The 12,630-nt window shown below is 44.8% G+C and overlaps 1 protein-coding gene across 1 annotated transcript in view; it reads left to right on the top strand.

Annotated features, from left to right (window-relative positions):
• CHD1 (chromodomain helicase DNA binding protein 1) overlaps window positions 1-12,630 on the top strand; it is a 1,544,591-nt gene that overhangs the window by 1,331,307 nt on the left and 200,654 nt on the right. The window contains exon 34 of the mRNA XM_086960963.1: window positions 5,537-5,633. Within this exon, the coding sequence (XP_086817089.1) occupies window positions 5,537-5,633 (97 nt within the window). The remainder of the gene's footprint in view (window positions 1-5,536; window positions 5,634-12,630) is intronic.

Below are 12,630 nucleotides of genomic sequence, written 5' to 3'. Positions count from 1 at the left end.
GCGCTCCTGGGGCCTCGGCTGGGCAGTGTCTGGAGTCTTATCTCCGGCCCGAGTTTTTCACAGGTCTTTAAAGACCATTAGCATATTTACATGCCTTTGTTAACTGATTACCAAAGCTTAGTTTTTTTTATGGTTCCAGTACCCCCTGGGCCCCCACTCTGCCTATTCCTTACATTTGTATTTTTACACTTACTGCTGCAGTGTGAGAATGCATTTAATGAAAGGAAATATAAAGTTGGGTTGCCAAAAGTAACATGCCTGCTATGTGTTTAAAGACCCTGCAGGGACCTGCTCTTGACACTAAATTGAGTTATAAATAAAAAAGTATGTATTAATTAGTTATGTGACTTTCTGTCTTTATTCTCTTTAATTATTAGTCATGGATCATTGAGGCATCCCTAGAACACAATTAAAAGTGCTTTCTATTTATATTTGCTGTTCTAAGTATTCACAGATAAGTGCAAAAAATACAGCTGTAGGTGACTGCTTATTTCTGGGCCATCACAATAATGAGCTGGTAACCCTAATCATTAGACTGGAAGTTTGTTGCAGGATCTGCACATTATTTATTTCCTCCACCCTCGAACCCTGATTAATGCCATTATAGCAATAGTTTACCTTATATCTGAAACCCTACGCTTCAAGTTTCTGGGAATCACCCTGCTTTCAGACTACTCACTTCTCATTCTCGCCTTCACTTTCACGTTCACCCTGCACTCCCAGCGATCACAATGCACTCACACTGATCACAATGCACTCACACTGATCACAATGCACTCACACTGATCACAATGCACTCACACTGATCACCATGCACTCACACTGATCACCATGCACTCACACTGATCACCATGCACTCACACCGATCACCATGCACTCACACCAATCACCATGCACTCACACCAATCACCATGCACTCACACCAATCACCATGCACTCACACCGTTCACCCGCTCACCCTGCACTCACAGTGATCAAAATCCACTCACACTGATCACAGTGCACTCACACTGATCGCCATGCACTCACAATAATCACCCGCTCACCCTGCTCTCACAGTGATCACTCTGCACTAAAAATTTGCTTGCGTTGTTCACTCTGTACCTCACCTTGCAGTCACACGAGCACACTTCACACCCTGCACTCATGTCACACTTCACTCACCTGTCCCCCCCCCCTTACTGCTCAATCTGTAGTCACTCAAACAAAGGCCATCACTAACCATGCACTAATTCGTCCCACTCTGCACTTACAGCCGAACCCAAATTCATATGATCACCTCACTCACCCTGCAGTCACTTCTTTTACCCTACTCTCACACTGTTGAATTGCTCACCGTGCATTCACATGGGCACTCTTGTCACCCACACAGTGCAGAAGGTTAAAGTGCCTGGTACAAAGAAGATGTGCCATGCACATCACAGAACTGAGTGTGAGTAAACTATGAGTAGCGCTATAAAAATATGAAATGTTTGACAGACAGATGCTGTAGAGAGATGAGGTGTATTGTTGGTGATTGGTAGTGAGGGAATTCATGGAGAAGGTGGAAAGACTGTTGCATCGTGTGCGACCAGTGCTTGGACAAGCCCTGGCTGGGAGTGTTAACCCCCCCTCCCCGAAGTTCGGGTCTAGTGGATTCCCTGCTTCTGCCTATTATTTACATTTGTAGTGCGCTACGGTTACCAAAAGGTGTCCTGGGGCTAATAACCATCTGCCTGCAATGTGAGAGAGGGATCCGGGGTTGGGAGAGAAGAGAGGGATGGAAGGAAGGGGGTGAGAGGAAAGGGGCATAGGTAAACTGCTTAACTCTGCACAAGACCGCCACAGTTTGAATGCACCCTTGCTGCTCCCGGCCATGGCCAGGTGAGCTTCTAATGTGGCAGCGTGTATTCCTGCGGATTGGGAGGCCCTTCACAGAGGTTGACTAGACATCTTTCTGATGTTAATTGCTGTATTTTGGTTATAAACTGGTACTGATGGGGTGAAATCTTTCCTCAGTATTACTGTGTTTAAAAAAATTCTAAATAATAAAGCAACACTACCCCAAAATATGCAGCATCACAAAACATTATTTCATTTGCTACTCACTCAATCTAGTCAAACCTGTCGCATAATTTGGTCCTCACCTTCCTCATAACCTAGAGGTTTAGAAATGTTTGTCAGGAGGGGGTCCTTACGCTTGAAAATGTTGACAGGGGGGTCTCGGCATCCAAAAGTTTGAAGACCTCTGGCATAGCATAACAAAACATAGCATAACATAACTAAACATAGCATAACACAACACATAGCGTAACAAAACATAGCAAAACACAACAAAACATAGCATAGCTTAACAAAACAAAACATAGGATAGCAAAACAAAACCTATAATAGCATAGCAAAACATAGCATACCAAACACAACAAAAAAACAGTATAACAAAGCAAAGCATAGCAAAAAACAACAAAACATAGCATAGCATAACAAAGTATAGGATAGGATAGCAAAATTAAACATAGCATAGCATAACAAAACAAGCATAGGATAGCAAAACATAGCATAGCAAAACAAAACAGCATAGCTTAACAAAACATAGCATAGCAAAGCAAAACATATAATAGGATAGCAAAACATAGCATGCCAAACACAACAAAACATAGCATAGCATAACATAGCAAAGCAAAGCATAGCATAATGAAACACAACAAAACATAGCATAGCATAACAAAACATAGCATAGCATGACACAGCATAGCATAACAACGCATAGCATAGCATAACATAGCATAGCAAAACACAGCATAGCATAACAAATCAAAGCATAGGATAGCAAAGCATAGCATAGCATAACAAAACATAGCATAGCATACAGCATCATTCAGCACCACCACAGCATCACTCAGGGGCACCACAACATCACTATGCGCTACCACAGCATCACTGAACGCCACAGCATCCCTCGTTCGCCATCACAACATCACTCAGTGCCACCACAGCATCAATCTGTGCAACAATTCAACAACACCTGGTTCAAATATATTCTCTCAATTTTTCAAGCTTTATTACAAATGTAGCAAAAATGTTAATATTTCTCTTCTGTTCTTGGATTTTCGTCACAATAAAATACACTGAACATAATCTTCACAAGAGTTATTTACAAAAGTTAAACCTATTGCCATTATAAATTACAATAACTTTTATTTAAGTATTAATTATTAAAAATAAATAAAAGGCATTGTTATTTGTAATATCAAAACATGTAAGTCACGTAAATACAACACATATTGCATTACAAATGCTATAGGTGTCACAACAAAGCATAACATAACAAAGCATAGCAAAACATAGCATAGTATAACAAAACATAGCATACCATAACAAAACATAGCATACCATAACAAAACATAGCATAACATAACAAAACAAAGCATAGCATAACAAAACGTAGCTTAACAAAACATAGCAAAACACAACAAAACATAGCATAGCATAACAAAACATAGCATACAAAACAAAACATAGCATAGCATAACAAAGCATAGCATAGCAAAACAAATCTTAGCGTAGCATAACAAAACATAGCATAGCAAAACATAGCATAGCAAAACAAAGCATAGCATAATAAAAAACAGCAAAAAATAGCTTAGCATAACAAAACATAGCATAACAAAACAAAGCATAGGATAGCAAAGCTAAACCTAGCATAGCATAACAAAACAAAGCATAGGATAGCAAAACATAGCATAGCATAACAAAACATTGCATAACATAACAAAACATAGCATAACAAAACACAACAACACATAGCATAACAAAACATAGCATAGCTTAACAAAACACAAAAAAGCATAGCATAGCAAAGCAAAACATATAATAGCATAGCAAAACATAGCATACCAAACACAACAAAACATAGCATAGCATAACAAAACATAGCATAGCAAAACACAGCATAGCATAATGAAACACAACAAAACATAGCATAGCATAACAAAGCATAGCATAACAAAACATAGCATAGCATAACACAGCATAGCATAACAAAGCATAGCATAGCATAACAAAACACAAAACAACACAGCATAGCATAACAAATCAAAGCATAGGATAGCAAAACGTAGCATAGCATAACATAACATAGGATAACAAAACAAAACATAGCATAGCATACAGCATCATTCAGCACCACCACAGCATCACTCAGGGGCACCACAACATCACTATGCGCTACCACAGCATTACTGAACGCCACAGCATCACGCGTTCGCCATCACAACATCACTCGGCGCCACCACAGCATCAATCTGTGCAACCATTCAACCACACCTGGCTCAAATAGATTCTCTCAATTTTTCAAGTTTTATTACAAATGTAACAAAAATATGTTAATATTTCACTTCTGTTCTTGGATTTTCGTCACAATAAAATACACTGAGCATAATCTTCACAAAAGTTTAAGCTATTGCCATTATAAATTACAATAACTTTTATTTAAGTTTAAATTATAAAAAAAAGCCATTGTTATTTGTAATATCAATACATGTAAGTCACGTAAATACAACACATATTGCATTACAAATGCTATGGGTGTCACATTTGCGAAAGTTATAACCATTGGCATTGTAAATGACAAAGCCATTAATTTGGCTATTTTAAAAAACAAAACATAAATAAAAAAAATTGTCATTTACAATACCAATAGCTCAAACTTTCCTAATGCGAGACCTATTGCATTGCAAATGCTTGTTGCCTCTTGTCAGGGCTGCGTTTTAATGAATCTTCCAAGAACGGTGAAGGATGAATTAATACTGGCCAGTATGGTTTTTCTTGGCCGACAGCTTTGAAAGGACAATATCACAATTCCGCATAAAGGTAGTTATATTTTTTCATCAACATTACATCATTTTGTTACGTTTCCTGACATTTTGCCTAGACTATGAGAGCATTTTGATGATTGCGAAGTTAAACTTCGATTGCTGAGTCTTCTATGAACCCTGAATAATGTGTGAACGTACAAATACTATAGGTGTTCAAATGATGTTAGAGCTTGTCTTTATTGTACTCTTTCGTGCTTAATTATAACGTTGTCAATAGTATATTTTTTGCATTTTTTTGTGACGTATAACTTTATAAATCACTTTGCAGCCCTCTTTTGTCTGGAACATCATATATAACGTAACAGAATACTTTAATTGTTAATTTGATGAGTATGGATTAAATGTTGAAGACTTTTTCTGCACTGTGAATGTAGAACTCCCTCATTACCCCTTACTTCCCAACTCAGCAATGCTGGGAAGTGGAGGGAGCAGCATGTTCTAGTAGAGCAAACTGAAATAACTTGGGGAGTAAGGTGAGGGACCTATCATCTTTCACTGTTTCATTCCTGTGATGCATACTCCAAACTTGTCTCCCAGTATTCAGATAGGGCCACAGGAAGAATGACTCTGCTTAAGAACTAAGGAAACTAGAGTTATGCTGGTTATTTTTTAAAATAACAACACTGTGTGAATCATTTACATACCTAAAATGGCTAATTAGTGTTTATTTTCCTTTTCAGAAACCTGTGGATTTTTGTGTCCAAGTTCACAGAATTTGATGCAAGAAAACTGCATAAACTCTATAAACATGCAATTAAAAAACGTCAGGAATGCCAGGTAAAATGTGTTCAATTCCAGAAGTCCTTCGCAATTGCATTTATATAGTCAGAGCAAACATGGCCTTGATCATCTGAAAGCAGCCTACATCGTTATCAACGTTAATAACCACGCAATGCAGCATTTAAAATAGTGTCCTCTCATTTTAAAGATGTTGTTACATACGGTCTCACCATACTTTCCATCTAGCGTCTTGACTGAAAACTGCTTCTCGCAGTTTCACAGTATCTGTTGAGAATGTCTTGTGTTGAACCTCCATAGGAAGCTGACCCTGACCCCAAGGGTTGCTCAGTATATGTGCTTAGCCTGAACACCCAATATCTTTTTTTCCAGTGATGAAGGCCTTAAAATATTAGCCTACACTCCTAGGGAAAGTCAGTGTGATTTACTGTTTTGGCTGCAGTGTCACTTTATTATACACATAGGGGTAAATCTGCCTTAGAGCTCAGTTTTGCTTCAAAATGTCTAGTGAGATTACAAACTGGTGCAAATGATACATGTCAAGATCAAATATGCAGGTCCAAGAAAGTATCTGTACATCTTATGAGTCCGGGCATCCAAAATTTCTTTGGCTCAGCTCAGGATCAGACCCTGCTGGGCCAAGTTAATTACATTGCTCTCCAGCTGAAAGAACAAAGACCTCCCCACACAGAGAGCCTTTAACAGTTCTTCACTCTGCTCCTGAGGAGGAAGGGCTGGCATAGAAAATATGCATCCATTAATTAGCTGTTACACTGTACCAGGGATTGACCAGCCCTGGCCTTCTAAACAAATGAAGGAGCCAAACCTCTGGAGCCAACACAGGAGGGGGCTCTGCGTTAAATATGTGGTGGGAAAGTCCCTTTCATTGATGTAAGCAAGCAGCAGATCTAAAGCCCCAGAGGAGAGATGACCAGTGACTCCCAACTGGCACTATCTTGAAATGTCCCAGCATGATGTTCAGGAGTGTTTAGACAAGGGTGGAGAGGTGATGTGGCACACTAGGATTAACCAGGGGTGCTTGGGTTCTGGAACTTTACACCTCAACTTAAAAAAAAATCTTGCACAAGTGGGAGAGAGTGCTTTTTGTTCAATCTGGAAATTGAGACAGCTGAAAGGAGTAAACCCCTGATTCTCACCTGGACTAAAGACTTTGCTTACAGTTAACCCAAGACCATACGTTCCCGCAGGACTAGTTGGGGGAAGAACTGGAGTTCTGTACCCGGAGGGACACAGGGAACCAGTAGAGAAACATTTGAAAATGCTGGCACAGTGAGCCAATAGAACCAGCAAAGTGAGCTACCTTAGAGTCCAGGAGGTATAAGGAAAAGACTCCAAGTGTTTAGGGCTTGACACAGGAACAATAAAGAAGGCATAAAACCAGGCACCTCAAGAATATAAAAGAAAACTGCAAGACCAGCGGCACAACAAAGAACTTTGTCCGAAGCCATTCATTCCATACTCCTGCAGGAGAGTGCCCTGTAATGCCCTGGGGGGCTTCTTCAGGTTCAAGCTTTTCATTAATATTGTGGCCCCAGGACAGCAAGATCACCACCAATGGACTAAAGAGAGCCTGGGGAGATCGCAGGAGAGCATCAGCTTTCCCCAAAGGAAGTTTACCAAAGCACTGGTCTTAAGTTTGGAGGGTCTAAAAAAGGAACGCCACCCTAGGATTTTCCCCATTTTTAAGCACTCCCAGGGCTAGAGCTTTTGCTCTACAGCTGGACGTGCAGAACCCTATAGTGTCTTGGTGTATGGGTGCAGATTATTGCCTAAAGTTGTTTAAAAAAGACACACATGGTTCATTTTTGTACTAGACTTTATTTAAAAGTGTTATGTACAATGTGTTATTTAAACTTGTCACTGATAATGTTTTATTTGAAGATGTTGTTATTGCTGACTGTAATGGGAATTCCAGAAAGGCTGTAATGCTTTACTAATTATAATGTAAACACATGGTTCCCATGCTTTATTACTTATGATTGCAGTTTGGTTATGGCTACTGAAGTCAGGGATGAAATTAGGCATTATAATATGTGCTTCTGGTCTTTTAAGTGTGGTAACATCGGCTTAATTTAAAGCCACACACTCCTCCATGGTTATGTGATGTATGGTACAGGGAGGTAGTTACAGTGGTTTTTGGGGTTATGACCCTTTAGGGGTCAAATGTTATGTCTCCAAAGATATTTCCAAAGCAAACACAAGGAGTTCATGGACGGAGCGCTGAACCTTTGCAGACACTCACCCCAGCACCAGATCTGGGTTGAATCGATCATCATTTTTTAGCTCACTTCGCCACCTCAGTTCAGACCTAGACATATTCAAATATGTCTTGACCATGTTCCTTACAAGAACAGTCTAGCCCAAACTACAAAGCGAGATCCTCCCTGGATCGGAAACAAACCTCCCTGGATTCTTTTCTTTTGTCTGCCAGAAAAAAGCCAAATTCACAGGGCACTGGGGATGCTCCACCAACTGATCACGAGAGCAAGAAGTATGATGTGGCAGGAAAACGAAACGTGTAGCCGCACAAGCTTCCAACAATTTCCGTTTAGCCAATTCAGTAGGCTTACTTTCCAAAAACAATAGATCCCAGTGGGATGAAATGAAATGCACTCCAGCAATTCCCAGACCAATACCGGCAAAGAAGGGCTCATCTAGTGGAGGAAAGCAAGAATATGTCCAATGCCACCATGCAATCTGCACTAGATTCAGCGGATACAAGTTTAAGGGAGGTGAATATATGCATCATCAGGTGCCACGCATGGCTTGGAGACAAAGGTTTTAAGCCTGATGTCCAGCAACATCTACTTAATCTACCATTCGATGGTGAACATTTGTACGGACCAGAGGTAGATGAAATGTTAGAAAAAAATTAAATAAGACGCCAACACAGCCAAAGCCATGGGTGCACTACAGACTTTTCGACACAGGGGCTCCTTTCGGAGGCAATATAAAGGAGCATCAAAAACTAGCACCTCCCCAGAAACAGGCAGTATGCAAAAGCAGCAAGGTTCTGACCAGTTCCAATGCACCAGTGGGACATACTAAAGGCCACATTATTTGAATAATAGAGGATGGGTCGTGGATTCGCCTTCAAAGTCACCACTCCTGCTAAACAGTGACCCACTAAGCTCCCCCCTCAACTTTTAACGCTAGTAGTGGTAACAGCTGCAACAGTAGCACAAACACTGGGCAACAATTACAACAGATCAACGGTGTATCTTTTCTATCATAAAGGATGGGTACTGCCTAGGACTTATGGCTACTGCACCCACAATACCACTACAAACACAAAATATGTCACCAGAACAACTCTCACTCCTACAAGAGGAGGTCCAAACTCTAGTTCAAAAAGGGGCCATAGAACACGTCCCAAAACCGCATCAGTGATAAAGGATGTACTCCCTCTACTACCTCATTTCAAAAAAGGATGGGACTTTAATGCCTATTCTAGACCTCATGCTACTCAACAAATACATTTCCATATGGTAACACTAAAGGGATTATTACCATTGCTACATTAGGGTGATTTCATGACAGCCTTAGTCCTCAAAGAAGCCTACTTCCACATTCCAATACACCCAGCACATCGCCACTACAGCACTATAAGTCTACGGTGTTGCTATTCAAAGTAACTACTGCACCAAGAGTATTTACAAAATATCTCACAGTGGTAGCAGCTCATCTCAGAAGGGCGGAGGGGGCACACTTGTGTTTTGATATTTAGACGATTTGCTGATCAAGAGTGCCACCAGCCAGCTCTGTCTGCAGGACACTCAAAGGGTTTGTAGACAAATTAGGCTTCTCACTCAATTCAGCAAATGTCACCTGCAACCGTTGCAAATGCAGCAGTTCTTGGTTGCAGCATTAAACTCTGTTACACCCAAGGCCTATTCCAGTCCATAAATGGTGGAAACATTTCAGTTAGCTTTACCTCTTTTTCAACCACATCATCACCACATTCAAAACAGTCATGAGTTTTCTCGGGATGATAGCGTCCTGTATTTCCATAGTGCTGCACATGCAACTGCATATGCGCCCCCTTCAACTCAGTCTTCAATCACAGTGGAGGGACATCTACAAGTTCTAGTGTTGGGAGGGCCAGAGACCCATCACAGTCTGCAGCTGTGGAAAAGCAACAATCTCTTGCAGGGTCGGCCCTTCAAAGCCCCAATTTCACAAATCACCATTACAACTGATGCATCCCTACAGGATTGGGGGGCACATATGCGGACTTCAAAGTTTGTGGCCTCTGGTCACAAATTTAGAAACACTTGCACATCAATTATCTTGATTGTATTGCAATTCAATTAGCCCTGAAAGCGTTTCAGCAACATCTTCACAACAAAGTAGTTCTAATCCGTACCAACCGCATGACCACAATGTATTATATTCACAAACAGGGGGAGGGGGGCACATACTCCATACATCTGAAAGAAACACGTTAGTGTTAGATTCCTTACCTTAGAATATCCCCAGGCGTCAGTCTGGATCCGGAAACTTTTGCGTAGCAGTACCCCTGCGCGTCGGTAGGCGTCGTCTGCAGGCGTCCCCTGCGGCTCCGCGTCCGTCGTCGGCGTCGTGCGCCGTGATGACGTCGCTGGAGTATATAGACGCCGCCTCCGCGCGCTGACGTCAGTTCTTCTTTTTTCCGCGCCAGTGGACGCAGATCTGAAGAGCGGTACCCGGTCTTTGACCGAGTTTTTCGATTGTTTTTTCTCTTATTGTGCCTGATAGGATGCCTGGGTTCAAGCACTGTGATGACTGTGAGCGCACGATGTCGGTCACGGACCATCACCGCCTCTGTCTCCGGTGTCTGGGCCCCGACCACGACGTGGACTCCTGTGTCGACTGCCGGGCCCTCACCAACAAGGCTAGGCGGGAGCGGTCCCGCAAGCTACTGGAGCTCCGGGTGTCGGCCCCACGTCGGGACCGGGAGCGGTCCCGGTCCGGCCGGAGGTCGAGAGAGCCTTCGAGGGAGCGGTCGCGGAGCCGCGCCGAGCGTTCCGGAAGTAGACACCACTCGTCAGGCTCGTCAGGTAGGAAGCACAAGAAGTCGGGGCGTCGTCATCGTACCCCCGACTCCCCCCGACGCTCGCGCGATGCGGCCGGGGGCTCGGGTGACCCCAACCCTGCGGCTCCGCGAGAGTCGCCGGCGCGGCCTGCCTCATACCCTCCGGTCCCTGGGCATGGCGCGACGCCTGAGGAGATCGAGGCGTTCCTCATGGCCATGAGGGCGCTCGCTTCTCCGACGGGGCCTACGGCGCCTTCTGGCCCAGTGCTACCGTCTGGGGGCCCTGGCGGTTCGGGTGTCCCTGCCTCGGCGCCGTCGGGTGCTCCGGCCCCGGCGCCGCCGACGGCTCCGACCCCGGCGCCGCAAGGGCCTTCGGGATCGGCGCCGGCTGGTCTTCCGGCCTCCCCGGCGCCGTTGCCATCGGGGTTACCCCCGACGCCGCCCCCGCGCGGCGCCGGTTCTCCAGTGCCGGCTCCGGCCGGCGGTGGGGTTCCGGCGCCGGCTCCGGGCGGCGCTGTCCCCTTACCTTCCCCGACGCCGGACGCGGCGCCGGACGGGCGTCGCTCGACGCCGGTCCCGGCGCCGATGGGGCCCATGAACCCCGAGGAGCCGGTCTTCATCGTTGACTCCGAATACGGAGAAGATGAGGAGTACGGTAAAGGTTGGGAGGGGTCCGAGGACCCTCTGTCACGCGAGTGCCAGTATGACCCGGACTGGACAGGTGACTTGGGGGATGCCAGTGGTTTGGACGACTCTCCTAACCCTGGTTTGATCTCTCCTCCTTCCGTGGCATCGGTGGAGGGAGCTGCCTATTCTGTGGTGCTGATGAGGGCTGCCAAGGCCTTACACCTTGAGCTCCCCGTCGCGGCCGTGAGGCCTAACATCCTCACCGAGGTCTTCAAACCGCAGTCATGCCCACAGGAGCCACTGCTGCCGTTTAATGAAGCCTTGTCAGACGTTCTGTTGGGCACGTGGTCCAGGCCCGCTTCAGGTGCGCCTGTTGATCGGAACGTGGCCAGCCGCCACCGTCCTTGTCCGGACGACCCCAAGTACCTGTCTACCCACCCCACTCCTGAGAGTCTGGTGATCCAGGCCTCGACCTCCCAGTCCGCATTCCCGTCGGCCCCGCCCGACCGGGAATCCAAGAGGTATGACCAGTTTGGCAAAAAGGTCTTCTCGTCCATTAGTTTGGGCCTGCGGTCTTGCAACACCGCTTGCCTCTTGGGCCTCTACACCCACTCTGTGTGGGATACGGTCGCGGAACTGCTGCCAGAATGCCCCATGGAGGTGCGGGCAAAACTCGGTCAAGCTGTGGCTGAGGGCCGAGATGCAGCGAAATATTCAATACGGTGTGGTCTTTGTAGGAAGGTACATCCTGACTATGGTTGCCCCCAACTTTTTGCCCTGTGTTTTAGCTGGTTTTGGACATAGTCGACCTGGGACCCTGCCAATCAGGACCCCAGGCCTACTGCTCTCTCTTTAAAATGGATTCCATGTACCCTAGGTACATTTCCAATTGGTACTGGGCCACCCTATCAGACCCTGTAACTCAGGGCATGGGTGTACCCAGGGCTGCCAGGGGCTGCAGCATGTATTATGCCACCCCTGGCTGGCCTCTTAAATTTGACACAACTGGCTGCATGACAGCTGGGGCAAAGTCGTGTAATCACCCTTTGCTGTAGGTGTAGTATACCTATACCTAACCCTAAAATGGACACACAGATTCCTATCAGTCACTCCTATGGCAGGCCTTGACAATCCTGAAGGCAGAGTGCTTGGAATCGTGTGAGATGGTGCTCTGGCATGAGCTGAGCCTGTCTGCAGCTTGCGGAATCAAGTCCTAATAGCTGTTCCATGATAACGCATACCATATACTCTTAAGTGCATTATAATCCTCGCGGTTAAATGCTAACTTTGGTATTTCTTTATCAAAACATGTCGAGTAAGGTGTCATACGAATTGGAATACTAACCCCTCGCCAATTCTGGCGACGGGGTTAGC

This window comes from Lissotriton vulgaris, chromosome 3_1, assembly GCF_964263255.1.
Source record: "Lissotriton vulgaris chromosome 3_1, aLisVul1.2, whole genome shotgun sequence".
NCBI classification, from domain to species: domain Eukaryota; kingdom Metazoa; phylum Chordata; class Amphibia; order Caudata; family Salamandridae; genus Lissotriton; species Lissotriton vulgaris.
Note: the sequence above shows the minus strand (reverse complement) of the source record. Positions and strands in the feature narration are given on the sequence as shown.